General features: G+C 33.6%; 1 protein-coding gene across 2 annotated transcripts in view; it reads right to left on the bottom strand.

The window, feature by feature from the left end:
- The window catches only part of CEP128 (centrosomal protein 128), a 100,138-nt gene that overhangs the window by 53,369 nt on the left and 25,557 nt on the right, over window positions 1–21,212 (bottom strand). For both annotated transcript variants that reach the window (XR_013774555.1, XM_079308054.1), the window contains 7 exons: window positions 20,282–20,414; window positions 18,372–18,532; window positions 13,471–13,821; window positions 9,613–10,263; window positions 5,690–5,854; window positions 2,658–2,834; window positions 1,071–1,130 (listed from right to left, as the gene is read on the bottom strand). Coding sequence is in view for 1 of the 2 variants with exons in the window: in XM_079308054.1 (XP_079164180.1) it covers window positions 1,071–1,130; window positions 2,658–2,834; window positions 5,690–5,854; window positions 9,613–10,263; window positions 13,471–13,821; window positions 18,372–18,532; window positions 20,282–20,414 (1,698 nt within the window). In the remaining variant the exon portion in view is untranslated. The remainder of the gene's footprint in view (window positions 1–1,070; window positions 1,131–2,657; window positions 2,835–5,689; window positions 5,855–9,612; window positions 10,264–13,470; window positions 13,822–18,371; window positions 18,533–20,281; window positions 20,415–21,212) is intronic.

Consider the following 21,212-nt stretch of genomic DNA (forward strand, 5'->3'; position numbering starts at 1 on the left):
TGAAGTGATCAAATGGAATACTTTCACACAGCTTATTTAAAAACAAAAGAAAACAAAAAAGTGGCATTTTAAGCAGATATTAATGTTAAACTTCCCTCTAGTAGCTAAACAAACTTAGGTGAGAAATGTATGCAAAGTGTTATTAGGTGCTCTTTGAAAGTTCTTTTTAATAATATGTCAGTGTCCCTTTTTCAAATGAAGAAAATACTTCCTCCATAACATTTCTCCTTTGATTCCAATCTTATCTCCATTATCTATTGTGGAAGTATTCTTGGTCTACAAGTCTAACACAGACCATGCACCATGAATAACCTCTTACAGGCAAATATTTGGAATTTTTTTTCCTTCAGTCAATTCTGTGACTTTGACCATCCTACATGAAGCAAAAACAGCAGTTGTCGTCCACTGTTCGTGATCTGTTTTGATCATGATAAATTTATTTCTTTTAAAAGATATCTTTTAAAAGATACTTTTTTTAAGTAGTGTGCTTATATGTGTGAGCTGAGGGAGCTGGAGGAAAGCTGCAAAATGAAAGGCAAGATTTAGGAGTTACAGTCATCGTTGTAGATGTTTTCAAGCATGTGTGCCCCCAAGGACACATAGGATTTGAAAGCTTCAACAGGATAAGAAAAATCATTCATTTTCCAAGAATCCAATCTAATATATCTTAGATTGAATAAATACTAGCCTTAGTTAAAATAATTTCTAGCCTTGTAATACAACATTGTGATTTTTTTTTTTTTTATAGAGATGGCTATTTCTTGCTGATAGAAACATTTCGAAAATTATTCTATCAATTGAAATAACAGTCTGGAAATATCACAATAATTGCCAAAGGAATCCCTTTGTATTTTTCCTTTTAACCTTGAAGTGCCATTTTAAATGGACTTTCAATTAATTTGATCCACTCATTCACAGACTCACCCCCTCACTCAACTGTTAGGACTGGAAAGGGACCTGAAGGATCATCTAGTTCCAACCCCCTGCCATGTGTAAGGACTCCTCCCACTACACCATCAAATGCTGAATATTAGCTTACTCAGTAAAATTTCAGGAGATTTGACTATTACCTTTGTTTCTGCTAACCAGCGATGAGGATCATTCAGTACTGTTGGTGTAAGGGATATTGCCTATGAAAAAGCAGGTGACAAAGAAAGAGATATAAAATGGGAATTAGACATAGAAGGAAGAAAGTCTTTTCTGCTTGCTGGAAATCCATCAAAGAAATACATTCTTTTATCAAGGAAGATTAAGCCTAGTTCTTGACTTCTCTCAGAACAAATATTTATCCCTCAAATTCCTCCTGCTTACCCAAGTTGCAGCAGCAAATTCTTGAAGGAAAGGGTGAAAATTTTTAGAAAGCTTGGCAATACCTGAAGTACTGGGTAGAGAAACAATATTACAAACAAAGCTTCTTACCTTTACAAAAACAATTCTTAACAGGACTACAAAACTAACTTTCTTTTTCACAACAGCTGTCTAGTCAAAAATTTGTATTCAGTACTGGTTTAAGTTTGCCATTGATTAAAAAAAAACAAGGAGATTTGTATAAACAAGGATCTGCAAAACTTTTCCCAGAAAACAAAAACTCTGCACAAGGTGAGGAGCAAGTCCAAGAAGGCATGGCTAAATGTTTAAAAATCTGGCAACCAGGGCAAATTACAAAATTTAATTAAAAAAAGACCCATCTGTAAGGATACAGAGGAGAAAGTTTGTTTGTCAAAAACTTTTTCTTAGAATTCCCATCTAGTTTTGTGCTGCAACACTGCAACTCCATATGTAAGTGGAGAAATTATGTCAATTGTGAAAAAAATTATTTCAAAAGCAGCTCAGCCCAGTCAAATGACAAGGAACTACAATGCATTCTTCTGTTTAAACAGCAAGACAAAAAAAAAAAGAAAAAAGATATAATCTGAGTGTACTCAGGGGTGCAGCTAAGGCTAAAAAGCCACTAGGTCAAGCACTTGTAAGTGTGGTGACAAGCTGAGCCAGACAGTCTGTTCTCTTTGTTCTCAGAAGCGCACAATGTTCATTTCAGAGGATTAGTCATGTAGAATCATATGGAGGGAGGAAGAATGGTTTCTGTAGCTGGGAAGCAAATGAGAACGCTCAGAAGAAAAGCTACAGGGAAACAGGTTGCAGGAGAAGTAAAAAAATAGAAAAAAAAAAGTTACAGCAAGCTACCAGTTTCCTGGAAATTTGAGTCTGAGTTTTCTGGATGCAAGGACCTGCTCCTCAAAAAGGGAGGTTATAAACTCTTCATTTTCAGTATTCAATTCTCTATATAAAAATCAAAGCATCCAAGTGATTTTTAAACAAAATATTTTCATTTCATCTCAATTTTAAAAACATTTTAGGTCTTTTTTAAGGACTTCCCAATTCTAGGACAGAGCCTAAGAAAACCTACCTCTAAATTTCGGCTAATAAAAGGTCCTTTCACACAAGCAAGAGGAGAACTATATCTCAAAAACAAACAAACAAACAAACAAAACAAAACAAAAAAACCCCCTAGCAATGTCCCTCTGTATCAGCTAAACATCCATAATTCTATTAGAATGATTATCCATGCAACAGTGACAACAGTACATACAAGTTCCACTACAAACTTTCATTAAGAAAAGAACAAAACCTGCAGCATACTTAAAACTTAGAATTACTTTGAATTTTTCCATGGAATCCCGAGAAAAGATTTCACAAGCAGCATCAATTTCACTTCCTATCATAGAGAGAACAGATTGCTGCTCCATTTCCAAGTGACGCAGCTGATCTTTAAACTCCAGTCTGGCCTCACTCATCTTTCTCAAATGATCTTCTTCATTGCTGATCTGTTTCTCCTGGAGTGAAAAAGGAAAAATAAAACAAAGATAAATAATTGCATTAATGATATAACATGTCATTAGTCATGTATCTTTCAATATCGCCATATTCACACCATAATCACAATAACTACACCATATTCATGCTAAGTTCAGCTCCTTGCCATGGAAAAATAATACCTTCTAATAGCACTTGTAAGTTCCTCCCTTGATTCTCTTTATTATCCTGTAAATCAGTTATGAAAAAACTACCAAATCCAAACTCAACAATCATAAAGCCTATTTTCAAAGTCAAAAATAGATGTTCCATTATGAATCTCATGAGGAGAAAAAGAGCCCAGAGCAAATAGTCCCATTATTATCTTTTGATCTGAATCTCTTCTAGGCATCTAATCTCTAACATCAGAAAGAGATCCAGAAGGAAAATTTTATTGGCAGTCAGTCAATGCTCAAAGGAAAACTATTCAAAGAATATCTTATAGGAGAGTGAGTGGCACTGAGGAAAGTATTTTATGTTATCATGTAATGTCAGAAGATTGATTAAATGTTACATATGCTTTTAAAATTCAAATTCTTTTCTTTTGTATCTATGATAGAGCTGCCATAAAACCAAACAAAACTGCTGCTAGATTACCTTTATCATACAAAATATTGAATTATGCACCATAAGTAATATAGAAAAACCTATCTTGGAGAATAAGTGGAATTGAAACACACCTGTCTGCTGCTGAGATCAGGAGGTGTAATTCAGCAAAGGGCTAAAGCTTTAACAGGCAAATTCCAATGTGTGCAAACCACACCAAAAATAGTGAGAAGAGCAAGGATTTCAAAAATTTATTAATTCTGAACCTCCACAATGACACAGATACAACTGTTTGAAGTCTGTTTGTTGGAAATACTCACACACTGCACTTATGAGATACCAGTGTGGAGTTAGGTAATGTCTAACACCCAAGTTTCATGAATGGAATATAGGCAGAATCATAGAATCATTTATGCTGGAAAAGAACTCAGTTATCATAGAGACCAACTAAAAACCCCATACTGCCAAGTCCACCACTAAACCATATCCCTGAACACCACATGTCTTTTGAACATCTCCAGGGGTGGTGACTCAACCACTTCCCTAGGCAGCCTGTTCCAATGTATGAACAAATTTTTCCTAATATCCAATCTAAATCTCCCCTGACACAGCTTAAGTCTATTTGCTCTTGTCCTATCACTTGCTAGTAGGAAGACAAGACCAACATCTACCTCCTTTCAGGTGGTTGCATACATATGTATGTGTATAGGTGTTATTTCTACTAGGTGTTTTTTAATATAGGTGGCCTACAAATGTGAAACACACCTACTTGATATGCAGTCTGATTTTTTCACTAATACAGAAATACTTGAGACAGTAGTTATTTCAAACTGAAGAAACAGCAAAATTTTTTAAGATGAACAGGTTCCAGTATTTCTGTACTACAAAGATAGGAGTTGAAATAACATTTTTGACCTAAATTAGTATCCTGAAAGTAGTAAGATTGCACTTTATGTATTTCTAGTGTTAGTATTCTGCTATCTCACTATTCACTGAATGCAGTCCATCATATCTAAGTTCATTCCCAAAGACTAAAACAGAATACATACTTTACTTTTCTATTTCTTATCTGCTTGATTTTCTGAATGTGCAACATTCCTTATCATTCTCCATCCAGAGCCTACAGAAGTCACTAATGACTCAGAAGTGCACAGAAGGAAAAGGAAAGAAACCAACCATTTTACAATTATGCTCTGCTCCTTCACCTTTCATGAAAAAAAAAATAAAGCTAAGCTAGCTATAATGTCTATGCCTCCTTGAATTAGTATTTGCATTAAGAACAGAATATTATAAGTATGGAAAAGAAAAGAAAGTACTCTGTAACACAATAAGCTTCTGCTGCATGTATGCTGGATGCTAGTAGATTTCTCAAGAGGTAATATTTCCCCCATCCTAACATGGCAATCCCTTGTGACAATCCACAAAATCAAAATAGCAAATATTCTCTTAAGTTAACCACTAATGCAATCAAGTAGAAGTCTCCATCTGCCTTTACCTTCAAAAGTTGAGACCATAGGATTGCATGCTTAAAAACTTGTCTTTCTCAATTTAGAGATAAAAGATGATTTTGGCATAAAAAGAGTGTCTTCCCAATATTAGGTAAGGTTGGAGCTAATTCACAACAGACTACAGAAGCCCGTGTACATGCCTTGAAACACATTCTCTCAATAACAGATATAGAACTAAAATGCCAATGCAGAAAAAACACATTGTCGAATTTTCGTCTCAAGCATTCTTTACTAGTCTGACAAGCTGAACTTTTAAATCACTTCCTGATAGTTTAGCAAGCTAAAGAAATGCCAGGTTTAACATTTTTCTATCTCTATACTATAAAGAAAACCCCAAAAAACCAAAAATCCTCCACCCCAACATTTGTTAGCATTTCTTTTACTAGGCTTACATTGCATATGAACTTCAAACTACCTCTAAATTATTCATAGCTCTACTGCATCTTGAAGAAAAATATTAAGAAAACTAGAAATAGTTAGAAGTGGTTGATTAAATATTTGTTCATTACCTATATTAGAGATCAGGCAAGCAAAAGGATTTATATTTCTAGTCCTAAATATTATTAGCAAATCTTTGGAGGGATACAGTTCATAACCTAGCCAAAGCATTTTTGTCTTCTTTAATTCATATAGAAACTGTGCACTATGGCATGACTGGATATATTCTTTAACACATAAATGCTGGAGTTTTTTAGGTTTACCATTTATTTCTATAATGCATCATTTATTTTCAGTATTTATCAGCAGAGGAACAAATCATGGTTAAAATCAGTTAATTTTACCTTTTTCTCCAGTTCTTGTTTTACAAACTCACATTTCCGTTTTAATTTTGCATTTTCTTCCTTGTTTTGGATTAATTCTTCCGTCAATTTATCACACTCAACTTTTATTTTTTCCAGTTGTCGACACTGAGACTTGACTATGTTTTTCTCTTCTAAAATTTCCATCTGATGGTAAAGGGAAAACAGATTACAAAGTCACTGTATGGGTTATTTTAAAACACACCCAAGCTCTAAAGTTTTAAATCAGTGGAATAGTATTGCCAAATGATAAATGTGAAAAAATAAATTAAGTTCTACTAAGTGCAATTACTTATCTGAACACGGGAAACACACATCACAGAGTTGTAGAACCATACAGTGTTTTAAAAGCAGAAAATAGAAGTCTCAGATTCTTCATTTCAGCTCTGCTACACTCATCAGCTTACATCATCCTGAGAAGCCTAGTATTTATGCAGCTTTTCCATTACTAAAATAATTTGGAATCAGAAAGTCTAAAACTAAGCTTTAATTTCAGGAACCAATACTAAATTTATATCTGCAAGGAAACAATAGCAAAGATTTACTATGTTTAAGTTCTAAAACCGTGTGAGTTTGTGCTATTATTTTGTGTGATTAATGTTACTCATGAAACTTTGCAAAAAAAAATGAAGAAAACATTTAAGGATTTAGAAAGCCCCAAAAGATTGAGTAAATAATGCACATTTGTTTCCAGTGGGAAAAAAAATGACTGAAAGATTTGAGAAATTCTCGACAATATCAAGAAAACTTAAAAAATACAACTAAGAAGCAAATTAACACACACATTCCCCAAAACCAGTTTCATATTAGATGAAGTGCAGGGTACAGTTAAACACAAAAATAGACTAAGTAAATTTCTTTCTGAGGAAAAGCAAAGATTCTATTTTCCAATTACACTGTAAAAATGACTTCTGTGAGGAAGTAGGGGAAGGAAAGAAGTTTTATGAATTAATTTCAACACTAAATCTAGACACTAATTTAGACACTAAACAGATTACAAAAGCTCCTCCAAAGGACAATTTGAGAAAGAACTTTGGCATCCACAGTCTACAAAGTCTTAAGACCACAAAGCCAAGCCTGCAATGCTCAAAATATTTCATGTGAATATGCTTATAAAAATCAACTTTTCAGTTCCTACTAAAGGTAATTACATTATAATACCTATGCAGACAATCCAAGAAAAAAATCCCTTACCTATATTACCCTTGAGACACAGAAGAGAAAGTTAATACTGATTAATTTCAAGTAAGGAGAAGGTAAGTATGACAATAATTTAATTGATCTTTATTGAACTCAATTTCAACATTTAATACTTTTCATTAAAAAATATGGATGGAACATTTGGAAAATGTATAGAAAATTATTTTAAAAGAAACATACACATATACACAATTTAATATGCATAGATACATATCTCTATATAACTTTAGACTAAGGATTAATATTTCAAATACTTCCATACTGTCAGGTAGTAGGAAAATTTGTATATCATCATTCTAAGCAAACAAGCATGTTTTTAAAGCAAGAGAGGGTACGCATTAAAATTAGGGGACAGATCCAGACCTTCTGAGCACAGGGACAAATAGGGACCACTTGCAAACCACTTTAATTCCTATGCCTAGTGTATCTATCTTTTTAAATACCAAATAAGGCATCATACAGGCATTGGTTGGGAATCATTTAGGGTTTTCTAGCAGAAACCAAATTAAAAGTTTAAGCATCAGAATCTCAGTAATGAAACAGTAAGATCCTTCTTAACACTGCCATCTCAAAAAACTATGTTCTTCTCTACTTCTAGTGCATCATACAATATTTTTATTTACCTTCCCTATTACCTCAAAAATTCTTTAACTACTTAATAATGTTTCAATCCAGTGCCACACTACAGAAAACCAGGTAAAAATGAGGAAGAAAGTATCGTACAGAGGAGGCAAAAGAGGACAGAATAACAAAAATCAAAAGTCACTTCCTTTAACAATCTATGCAGAAGTTAGTCCTCTAAACACAGGATTCTGTACCCTGATTTCCTGGAAGTAACTCATAAATGCATCCTCTTAAGTTTAAGGATTTGGATCCTACAAATATATTAATTTTCCCTTCTCTCCTCAAGTGTCTCTCAACTGACCTTTATTTTAAAGCTTTAACTATCTTTGGATAGGATATGTATATTCCCTTCCAAAAACAGTTACAAAGGTTGGACAGAGTTGAGGCATAAATAAGGTCAATTATTACTGTAACAGTAAAAGACAGCTGGTTGCTAGACAAAATCTTAGCACCCTGAAAAAAAAGAATAGGTTAAAAAACCCCAGCATTTTCTGTTCGATTTCCCTAAACACTACTCTAATCTCAAAACAACTTTTTTTTTAAAGTATGCTTAAGTTAAGTTTACCTTAATTTGGAAGAAAAGTATGTCCATAAAATTGAAATCCAAATACAATGTAATGATGAGTTCAGACAAAAAGTAACAAATCACCTGCAGGATTTTATGTTCTCATCAGATCTTCCTAGAGACACATAAGATTTCCTATTTTCTTTCATTTACAGTCTCTCAATTGAGAGTATCTTGTGCATTATCATTTTGTATACTTCTAAAAAAATTGTCTACCCTAATATCTTAGAAAATTAATCTCCCTCAAACCTTCTGCTCTTAAAAAAATGTATGTAGATTTAAGATTCTGGAGAAGTCATGGAACTGCAATGAAATATGGAAATGAATTTCCTTAATACTCTGCTTAAGTTTACCAACCAGTAAAAATAAAAAGGTCCTAACTGTAGGATTTGCCATTTCATAGAAAAGCACAGCCACGATCAATTTATTTTCTCTTATTAGTATCCACAATACACTTTCTTTCTCTCCACTTGATAGCAAATGTACACTTTTAATTTCAATGTCATTGCCAAAGAAAGAAACACTTTTGGACAGACCACTTAAATAATGCTATACATACTAAAAATAAGTCACCAGTGTTAAGCACTGCTGTCAAAATATTTGATTTTAATGATCATTCTACTAACAAGCACCTAAGGGGTTTTTTATTGCTGTCTTCTCTTAAAGGTTTCTATGTTATCAACTGCTCAAGAATTATTATCAAGTCATGAATGATGCATTAAATAACCAAACTCTAGTCCCAACAGAGATTCCCAAGGGACACCACTCATCATTGCTGTACATCAGGACTCCTTCTGGACTCTGAGCCATTGACCACAACACGCCAAACGTGACATTCAGCCCATTTATTATCATCTATCAAATCCATCTCTCTCCAACTTAGAGAGAAGGATGTTGTGGGGCACCGTGCCAAATGCTTTACAGAAGGCCAGATAAATTATGAAATGATAAACAACTGTAGCCCTTCCCTTGTTCACTGATGTAGTCCCTGTATCAGGGAAGGCCACTGTGTTGGTCAGACAGGACATGCTGAAGCTGTGCTGGCTGTCCCAAATCACCTCCCTGTCCTCCATGTGGTTTAGTGTCACTTCTAAAAGGTTTTCCTCCTTGATCTTCCCAGGAACAGAGATGAGGCTGACAGGTCAATAGTTCCCACAGTCCTCCTTTCTACCCTTTTAAAAGATGGTGTCCTGGGGTGACTGTATGCTTCCCTCTATCCTTACCCGAGACTTCACCTACCTGTCATATTTAAAATATTACAGCATCATGCATTTCCTTTTATTTTGATCATAGATATATCTATTCTACTATTTTTGAACTAAGACTTTGACCTAAAAAGGTACTGCTACGTTTTTTACCCCAAACTTTAAACTTTTACAATGGCCTGCAATAACATGGGTGTTAAGTGCTTTAAAGCCCATGTGTTATTACCTTCATCATTTAATGGCAGGGGCTGTGTGTGGGGTGTGTTGGAGGAGGGGGGAAGTCTGACATTGTAATTCTTCACAATAAGTACCTTTAGCATTTTAATCTGAGCCTCTGCATCATCTTTTTCTTGTTTAAGGAGTTTCATGAGTTCTTGAACCTTTTGTTCATGTTTGATTTTCACATTTTGTAACTCTGATTTAAGATCTGCCAACTCCTGCTGGTGAATTTCTCTTTCCATCTTCAGCTGCCTGTTAGCTGAAATCATCTCTTCATGACTAGATTCCTGCTGTTTCTGGAGGTCTGAGAGGCTCTTAAGTAATTCCTTTTTGGCTTTCTCCTCTTCTGCTATTTTGTTTGTTAGTTCCACACGTATAGCACTTAAACTTTTCACATCTGCTTGCATTTCCAGGAGTCGTTCTTGGTCTTTTTTATGAAACAAGTTAATAGTTGCAAGTTCTGTCTTCAAGTGTTCCTTCTCAGCTTGCATTTGATTTTGTACAACAACTTGCTTTTTCAACTCATTCTCCAATTTTTTGACAGTACCTTGAATTTCTTTTATCTCTTCTTCAAGAGATACCTGGTGTGACTCCATTTCATCCAGTTTTACCTCTTTACAGTGGAGAAGTTCTTCCTGCTGGGCTCTCTTTGTAAGCACATCATTCAGCTCTTTCCGAAGGTTTTCTATTTGGCTTATAGCTGAGAGAAGTTGACTTTTGAGATCATCTTTTTCTTTGAGGGCCTAGGAAAGAAAAAAAAAAATCCATTCTGATCTGAAGTAATTAAAGGCAATTGATGGAAAGATGTCCTTAGACATCAAGAATGTCTATGGAACAATTAACCTATGTGTGTGAAAATACAAAATTTTTACATGCTACAAACTCAATTTAAATGTACTCAGTGTTTCTTTAAATTTAGACACAGATCATGTGCAATCTCAAACCTGAACCTGTCCTTAAATTATCTAGCTTTCTAAGAAGGGGTAATTTTGGTTAATTCCCTGCTTCTCACACTCTTCTCTTTGCAGACTGAGAAGTGTTTCTTCATTGGTTCCTCCAAATAGCAAGATGGAGAAAATAAGGTAATAGAGTAATGCAGTAGCACATAGGGATGACTACTGGACATATACACTGTACCTACAGTCCATTCCATATGCTAACTTATTTTGTTTATTTTCTAAAATATTACATATAAAGTACACTAACATTAACTTATTTTTGGAGTTATGCACAGTAGATGAACTAGTAGCAGTTAAAAGTTTGGTTCACTTATCCATCAAAGTCAAGAAATAATGACATCATCTCCCAAATAAAAATCAATCAAATGTAATGAAAATTCCACTGTTTTCCTAGGATCTTAAAGGTTTGGGTGCTTTTTCCAATACTGTTATATTTGATGTTAAAATTACCACAGAATGTGTAAGCTTGAAAGGACCACAGTGGGTCATCTGGTTCAACCTCCCTGCTCAGACTTATCCTAGTACACAGGCACAATATTGCATCCAGATGGTTCTTGACTATCTCCAGTGAGGGAGACTATGCAACATGTTCAGGCAATCTGTTCAGATATATCAGATTCTTTAAACCCACTTAATAAATTTTATACTAAATTTTACTGAGCATTTTCACCAATTCCACAATCAATGCACATTTCTTATGAATACTGCAAAATTACTTGAAATAATCCATAACAAAAAGACAATTAGGGTTAAAAGTGTGCAGTTAAAAACAATAAAACAATTTGCAACTACAACAAGAATAAGCAACACAAAGAAAGAAACAAATATAATAAATTGAGGGCATGGATGGACCATCATGGTTTTTTCAGAAAAGAAATCTACCAAACCAAAAGACCCTCCTACACCTATCTTGTAATTCCACTTGAAGGATTTGGCTAAAAAACCCAAAACACCACCAAAAACCAAATAAAAACAAAAGTCCAGTAAAATTTCAAACTGCAACCCATAAGTTACTTGCTTTGAGTATGTTTTTGACATTACATACTTAAAAGCATATATATATATTTCAAAAGATGTTAGAAACTCCGCTTCCTTAATATTGTTTGTCAAACAATATTAAGGACAACCACACAGGTAAAATTTCAACCACATTATCCCAATAACTCCAAAAGAATGAAACCTAAACAGTCTTTCTATAGCCCATCCATTGTCTGTCAATATTTCAAAAATCTCAAAATTGCAAACTATGATTGCAACCCAATTTAGAAAATTTTGCATCAACCCTTTGAAGTCTTTTAACAGAAATCAAAGACAACAAACCACCATTTCTTCATTTTCTTCATTGTTTTTACAGAATTTTGTCTCAGATGTTAATTAACTCTATTTCAAAGCTGGTTAAATTATGTTTGTCTAGTTACCTCAAGTTTATACTGCATCTAGATTGATTATATTTCTATAAGTAAACCGTTTCCAACTTTATATTGAGAACATGGAACATCACTTGTACTTTTTTCTCCTTCACAGTGACACACAGTTTGTTTGATCTTCCCTATCTTAAAATAAGGAAGCTTTCTTCACCTCAAACTTGTTGGCAAGATGGTCACCACTTTAAAAGTAAGAACAAATACTTACAGTACTTCTTATATGGAGCTTAAGCCAAAGAATTTAGTAGGTGAATATAAGCCACTGCATTTAGTATGTGAATATATTAGCCACATAAAAAGTGGAAAAATCCATGTCAAGAAGTCTTACATAATAAAGCAAATGTCAATGTGGACAGTGTTATCAAATGCCTCTACAAAGACCAGTCTATGAAGAATGATTTCAGAACCTTTTTGGGATCTACGGCTTCTTATTCACAATTCGTCTCTGCTTCTTGCTTCTTATTTGTCAATTTGATAGACACACATGATTTCAACATGGTTCAGGTTTTCTTCCTTCCCTTACAACCTCCATTTTTTTAAGCAAGAGTGATCAACTTCTTAGGTATTTGAGAATCTTACTTTCCCACATAAGCACTAGGGCTAATGAATACAAGATTACTACAGAATGAATTGTTGGAGCATGGATAGAGGAAATAATATTAAAAACTAAGGAATATGATAGGCAATTTGGGAGAGAATAGCAACACCAGGAATCACAGCTTAGATACGCTAGAATTTATCCATTTCAACTCAGTAATAGCCCCACTGTGACTTCTCCTGTGCTTTGATCATGCTCATATTCATGTACCAATCTCAGAACAGATTATTGGATCAGAAACAACACAGGATTAATAGATATCCTATACTGCATGCCATACAGCCCCTGAAAACCTCAATCTTTGAGCAGGACAAAGCAGAGGATGGAGCCATCTCAAGCCCATCAGATTCAGTAGCCTGAACTGGATGGATGCCATGAGAAGACACCTGTAAAGAGGGTATAGCACTGTAAAAACAAAAGCCATACAATATGATAGACTACACCCTCAGAGCATGTAAGTTAAGATAAAAGCTCACAGTTATATATATATATATACTACTATAGGAACAAGCAACTTTTGACCCAGCCACTGGAAAATTCACACCCACAGACTTACTGCCAAACAAATGATGGTTTCTACCATTATTCCGATATGGGATGATAAGCATTAGCATTGATTTGAATGCGTATCTTTAAAACAGTGTCAGCAGCTGAAAAAATAAAGGAATTCTAAGTTGAAAACCAAAAAACTCCGTGTTTATTCCTGAGAAAGTTTAGAGGGGGAAAAAGAGAGGAATAAGTGGTCTGCCATATTGAAGACAAATGAAAAACCCAGAAATGTTACATAATAATTTTCAAATTGATTTTTCAAAAAAAAGTTCTGAAAATTATACAGAAGATGTCCAGAACATAAGGTGGAAATCAGTTTAAGTCACAGTTTGCATAAAAAATAAACTCCTCCTCTCCACTTTTAAAACAAAGGGAAAGAGTACCAAAAAAAAAAAAAAAAGAAAATCAACCAAATCTTACCTGACTGCTCTTGTTCATCATTTCACTGATAGTTTGATTTTGTTTTTCTATCTCACGATCCAGTTTCTTACACTTCAGTTTCCATTGGCGGATGGTTTCCTGGGCTCTCACCTTCAAATCTTCCCTTTTTTTCTCAATCTCCAGCCTGAGTGCCTCTGAATGCTTGAATTCAGTGAGATACCGTTCTGCTTCCTTGGTACTCTCTTCAGCCTGTTGAGCTAACTCAGCAGACTGGAGTTCATTTTGTTTACGTTCATTTTCACAAGCTTTGTAGCAATTCTGTATCTCCTTTAGCTGGTCCAGCATTTTTTCCTGCTGCTTCTCCCCATTTTCCAGGTCAGATGTTAACACCTGGAATCATCATAGCAAAATACAAACATTCTCTAAGGATATGCAGTATGAAACTCTATCAAACAACATAAAGCAAGATTAAATCACATTTTCATTTAAAATATGAACTGCATAAAAGATCTACTTAACTATCAAGGAAAGCCCTGTTAGCCCAGAGAATCTTTCCCTTTGCAATGGTAAAGAATTTCAACACAAGACATAAAATACATACTACTCAATTCTTTCTGCATTTGTTCCTCTTCTGGTTGTTCTTGTTATTTTTCTGTATTGCAAGTTTGAGATCAATCATTGGCCATATATTACACACTATGCAAACAAGAAATAAACCAAACAGAAAGATATAAGGATACTCATGTATACAGATGAGAGGAAAATGAGAATTGGAAAGGAAAAAATAGCAACAACACAGTAATTTATAGTATATGAGCTAGTTTATTGCCCAGTTTTATGCTGATTTCCTTTATGAAAGCAATGTGCTAAATAAAGGTATATTTGATAGCACTGAATATAAAGAGAATACAGCAGCTTTGTAAATGCTTCTAGAACAAAGTGCAAGATATTTGAAAATACAGGAGGCACATATAAGCCTTTCAAAAATGAATTAAATTGAAAACACATCTTTTAAAAAGAAAAGGTGCTGCATTTCTCAAATCATATTTCTCTGAATAGTCACATAAAAGAATCAGGAAAAATAGTGTCCAGATACCTTCTGGAAGGACATGCTCAGAAATCAGTTTTTGAAGATACACTAGCAAAACTGTATTTTACTAAGATCATCACACAGAAATTCATATCAGTATTCTGCATTTTGGGCCTACTCAGACTGCTTTCATACCATTCAGTCTTTTCATTAATGAAAGATGAATTTGATAGACCTGATCTACAGCCAGCCAAACATATTATCAAGCCTTAGGGGATTGAAATACTTTAGAGAAGAGAATTAGATTCGAGAATGACTGAAAAAAACTGCAGATGTAGCCTGAAATAAACAGACTGCAATTCAGAATGGACAAGTGAATAGTATTTTTTCTATGAAAGAGTAGGCAACTTTACAGATGGATATAGAATGACTGTTTAGACAAAGATAGTTCCACAAGGATGGGGGAAGCAGGGAGACTTGAGTTTGTTGGTAAGGGCTTCTTCTTTGTCAGTTTGTTAGTTTGGGGGGTTTTTTCCCCATCCAAACCAGGCCAACATCTCCTGGGAGACAGAAAATTGTACCTATCTCTTCAGGATAGTATCTGCTGTGCTAAAAAGATAATCAAAACAAGCTGAAAGCTACAACTAGCAAAATTTTATTCAAAACAACTTTAAAATCCAATGAAAAAAATACTTCTTTAAATAAAAAGATTTAAATTGAGTACAGCAGAAGTTAAAAATAGCCTCATAAAACACAATTAAATATTATATTTACCATGCCATGGATTTTCTAAAATGGGTCATCATTTTTTCAGTCATGATTACACATTATTATCACTTCCCATTTAAGGTCATTCTGGAGACACCATAGAGGATGTCAGACTAAATTGATATAGTACTCAATGCTCATTAAAAAATAGTTATTTATATATAAATTTCTCAGAGTACATACTTTATTTACAAAACTACAGACACCACAAACTTTTTAATGAAAGTAGTCCAAGCTTAAACACAGAAAATAACATTCAATTAACTATAAACATTCCTTTTATTGTATAGAAGCAAATCAACCTCCAACTTATTGATTTACAATATAATAAAAAAGAGGAACATTTGTTTTAGATATTTACCTTGAAGTACAGCTAATTGATCTATTTGCACGAGGAGGAAAATTGGATTTTGATATGGTTGTACTAATATAAATGTGATGTTTAATGTTTTATTTTTACAGTATGTGTTAATAAGATAAATCTTAGCAAAGAGTTTGCACTTTGCTTAAAAGACTTAAGCCAGCACAGACCCAACAGTAAAAATCAGGTGGAAAACAGCATCATAGCAAGTCAACATTTCATGCAGCTAACCCTGTAAAGCAAGAGGACACAGAAAGTATCTCCACACTCTGTTTCTCTATCAAAACAGGAGTCCCAAATGTACTGATCTGTACTTTTGAATTCTTAGTTGACATGATAAATGTATATCTCTGTGTTAACATGGTAAATGGGTGCAGTTGCCAAAATTTTGTCTGATTTATAAGGGCTGCACTACTGGCATTTAACTGGCTAATAGTTTCATTTGTAGAAGAAAAAGTAAAAGTAAATTTTAGTGAGAATATTAATGAATTTTTGTAAGACTGAAAGATTTATATTACTGAAGATTTGTAATATTAAACAAACATATCAATAATTTTCCCCCAGAAAAACTGAAATATTTTAACAAACTGACTGTGGTACTGGACAATGCTATAAAAATACTAACACCAAATTCAGATGAAGAGTAATTAGTAAATCAAACAGGTTCCCAGGCACAAGAGTCTAAAAACACTTACAGAGAAAGTAGGGTATTGTATCTTTATAATTTGTGCACTTTGTTTATTTCTTAGTCATAATAGTTAAATCTTAATAGCTAGCCATAACAGCCCCATATCTATATGGCTTCAAGGAGATAAATGTATTTAAGACAGTTGTATATATTTGGAAGATCTCACAGCTGCAGCCTTAAATAAACTACAGAAGCTGAAGTAAATATTAAACTTAAAAATTAATTTAAGATTGAACTTACTTCTAAACATGAGCTTAAGAATATGTTTTAACTTTTTTCATCCTCTCCATTTTACATCACACTGTGATTTTTATGGCAACTGTTGGAGGCTAAATGTACAATGCACACAACTCAAATTGCTACAAACAATGACATTTGAATAAATCAAAAGAAATTTCTAGTATCACATGTACATCAGAGGCAAGTTAGATTCTCCCCACTAAACAAAGATAAATTACACCCAAGTCAAACATGACTGGTCACTTCCAACTGGGAATCAGACTATCTGATAGGAGCAGCTGTTAGAACAGGCTTGACAAAATGCTTTGTTAGTACACAAGATTAGAAATTCACATCCTTGCATTCCTTGATGTCTCATTAAAAGAAAAACACACCAGCTATTTTCCTGTTACTGCCCCTGCAGGAGAAAGGCAGTGGGAAGCAGATAAGAAGTACAAAGTATTTTCTGTTGAGAAAATGTGGGAAGTCAAAGATTTCTACCTCAGAGAAATGACAATGACCCCAACTGAGCATTCTTGCATGAGTATTTTCAGGGCAGGAAATTAGTATTATAAAATCATTCTGACCCTTAAGAAAGCAGAGGCTTAAAATAATTGTTTTCCTGTGGGTTTTTACCCCATTAATTCCCATCACCAAAATAATTAGTTTCTCAGGCACAACAAAACAACAGAATGTTTTCAGTTAGTCATGGGTTTTATTGACCAGCTAAAATACAAATGCTGATGGACACCAGGAAATGAGTTCTGCTTGTCTTACCCCTCTTTAGAAACACTTCAGGTCTTTTTAAACCTATTCAATGACTGAATTTCATAAAGCATATAGGAACTTATTTTGAAAGGCCCTTTTTTTTTCCAAATGGAATTTGATGTATTAGTTTGATTTAAATCAGCAGAGAAGATGACAAGGTAAAGGAGCAGCAGAAGTAAACTGAACAGTATAACTGTGTAAATCAACGAAAAGACAAAAAAATAAATTCCTGCATTTGAATTTCCAAAGTGATGCAATATCATTTCAAAGATAATTACATTCATTAGGAAAATAAATACATAAAGCCCTTGCTTACAGAATGCCAAAATACAAGCAGAACAAAAAGTGACTACTGAAATAATGCACATGGTTTTGCAAACTCTTTTCTCCTGACAGTCACAGAAGACAGAAGAAAATTGTTACTGTTCAGTCATACTACTACCAATGACAAATCTAGACAAGAGCAAAAAATTCAAAAGTTTCCCACCTTAAATAAGAATGCTACTGCCTACTTCGATCTCATTTTATGGTCAAAGTCTTCTAACTAAAATTCCAGTACAAAAGGCTGCTCTTATCCCTTTCTAGAGAATCACATTAAACATTATGTGCTTATCATAAAGAAGACTACCAATACTTACAATTATATTGCATCTCATTACTATAAAAAGTGAAGCTGTAACCTACTTTTGTTACTCTACTGCACTCTCACACAGAACAAGGTACCGCAATTTTTAAAGTTGAACTTCAGTACTGAGGAATGATGGAATGAGGAAGTAAGCACTACCTCATAAAAGTAGTCCCAAGAACAATTATTAACAGTAAGTGCAGATAAAAATCAGATCAACTTTTATTTGCACATGGGAAAGAGAAGTAATCCAAACCATGAAATCATAGGCAATAGCAATACCTTTTTTTGGTATCACATAGGAGAGAAAAAGGTCAGCAAACTCAAATCACTTTTCAAAGTTATTTACACAATAACAAGCATGACTCTTAGTTTTAAAGGTTAATCCCTAATCTGATACATCACCTCATGTTCAACAGATGAGAAATTATTTAAAAAAAAACAACTGCCACCAAGGAAAAAGTAACAAGACCCAGCATACCTGTATATGCATTACAAGCTGTGCTTTCTCCTTGTCCTTACGCTCTATACATCTCTTCAGTTCTTCCACCTCTGACATTACAGCATTATGACTCAGCTTTGCTTTAAGTTCCAAAATATGTTTCTCTAGATCTTGCTTCTCTCTCTCATATCTTTCAGCTACTGCAAAACAGCAAGAACAGAGCAACAGATTCAGTAGAAATACCAACTCATCCTAAATTAATTTTATCTCATTTAATTTTTGGCAATTTGATTCTCTACTCGAGACTATTCTACAACTAGTGATTTTGACCTAAATATCTGTGAAAAATGGTACACCTGTATCATAATCTAATAACATCTTACTGAATGAAACAGTATTTTTCTGTTATTTTATAGGGGTTTCCATTGTTCCCCCTGCATGCTTTCCCTCAAAAAAAACCAAAAACCAAAACAAAACAACCAAACAGCCAAAGCCCCGACAAAACTAAATAAAATAAAATGGAAGAAACAGTGGGGAATTTTTGTTCTAAATGAAATTTGGCCACCAGCTTCAAGACCAAGGTTTTATCTCACCAGAGTAATACCTCCCAATTTGAAAGTCACGTTATCTGTGAATTTTATGTCTGAACCTGCAACTACAACCAAAGGCTTTGACAAGAGTAAGCTATACATTCTCTCAAACACAAATTCAAAGGTCTTCAGTCATAAATAACTACTGGAGGCAAAAGAAAGAAAAGAAAAAAATCTCTATTTGTCTTCTTCCCGTATATTTTTGAAGAAGCAAAAACAACACAGTAAGGTGAAACACAACAGCAAAAATTATATAAGTGTATGCACCTATTTTTACTGTTACAGTATATTTTTATTTTCTTCATATTTTTACAACTGGTTTGATTTATAAGATCAACAGGAAAATTAAAATATGCTCTTATTAACATAAAAGGCATATTGTTTCAAATAAATTAACTTTTAAGCAGATACATTAACATGATTGGAGAAAAATTATTGAAATTATTATTTTGCATTACATTTCTGAAGCTAAGCTACATACAAAATCTAGCCCATTTCCAGTGCTCTGTATGAGATTTGTAAAACATGGAGTCAGAGTCCTATTTTAAAAACCAAGATAATTCAGAAGATGAAGTATGAAAATACATCAACACGTCATTAGTCAAACCAATTAAACACTACCATAGACACTGAACTCTAGAATAGAATCACTATTTCTCTATTATCCTGAGTAATACATTTCTATGTTAATAAGGAGAAACACAAAAACTTTCTCTAATGCCTTTTTGATTATGTTTGAAAAGTTTAAATACAAATAGATAACTAAAAATTAATTGAAGACCTTGCAAAAGCGGCAATTTAATATGCAATTACATCTGGAAATGGTTTAAATTATTTGTCTTCAAAACTATTCCAACTCTAAAACTAACATAGTGCAAACAGAAGCCCTGACTGTATCATACAGAAAACCTTTCTTAACCACTCAGGAACATATTGCTTGGAAATTCTACCAGAAAGTTATCAGCCTTATTAGTCAATGACTCCTGTTATAATTTTCAAGATGGCAGAATTCAAACTGCAAATGGACTGAAATGCAAGTTTTCTGCAAAATTATTACTTAAAAATAATACACATTTTTCTTCTGTAAAAACCCTACTCAGTTTGCTGAAATTGCCTCATTTGTTTTAAAACAAATCAAAATTTGTTTTAAAGCAAATCAAAATATTTTATCATAAATTAACTGTCATGGCTATTTCTCAGTTAATATTCAAGTGCCAATATGTATTAACTTAAACCTGAGGAATTAATTGGCTGGTTTTGTTAAAACAATAGAAGAATTAGACTGCAACTCTAACATAAAATTAATGACCATGCCTACTAACTAGTTTACAGGCCTCTAATGCAAAATATTAGCTGTACCTGCTCTAATTCTCCTGTCATCATCCTGTACATCCTGGTAGCTCTGGCGATGCATAGCATTATGTGAAATTTGATGTTGCAATTCTACACGTTCTTCTTCTGCTCTCGAAAGCCGGGAACGAAGATCCTCAATCTAAAATATATGCACAAGCATCAAGATTTAATGCTAAAAAATATTACTACACACAAAAAGTATTTATAAAAAAATCCTGAGTGTACTGCAGATGGTAAACAAAGAGACAAACTACTTCCTAATTAAAGGCCACAAAGTGATTATTCAAAATTAAATATTTTAACTTATGTTGACCATAGATGAGCATTAATTTCTCTAGACCAAACAAAATGCTACCATAATATACGTTGCAATTGTCCTTTTATATAGCTAGTGAAAATGTCTATACAAATTTAATAAACAATATGTTTTATTTAAATCTTGTTCCTTAAAGTACAATGTATTTATTCATAAGAAACACAGGGGCTCTTCACATTTTTCCTTTTTATCATATATAGTATAGCACTTACAAAGATGATAACATATAGGAAAATAGAGAAAATCCAACATGCTAAAGGTGAATTGGAGAAAAACACTTCTAATTCATATTGCCCTATATTGTATTCACAATGATTTAAATTAAAAATAGTAATATAGCTAACTCAAACTTCTGCTAGGTACACCAGTCAAATAACTAATTCTAAAAGATGAGAATGCCAACTGCCCCCTCTCTAGTTATTTCAGTCTTTTTATCCAGCCCCTCTAAAAGATGTTTAGGAGAAAGGACTTTCTTCTAAAGCTATAAACCAAATTCCTAAAAAAATTAAGTTTAATCATACATGCAGCAATGGCTATTGTTTAAAGTACACTTTAGATACATTTCCAGGTATTTGTTTATTTACTTTTATTACATGTTAAAATGTAGCAAATGCTTCTAGG

Source organism: Erithacus rubecula (assembly GCF_903797595.1).
Source record: "Erithacus rubecula genome assembly, chromosome: 6".
Taxonomy (NCBI): domain Eukaryota; kingdom Metazoa; phylum Chordata; class Aves; order Passeriformes; family Muscicapidae; genus Erithacus; species Erithacus rubecula.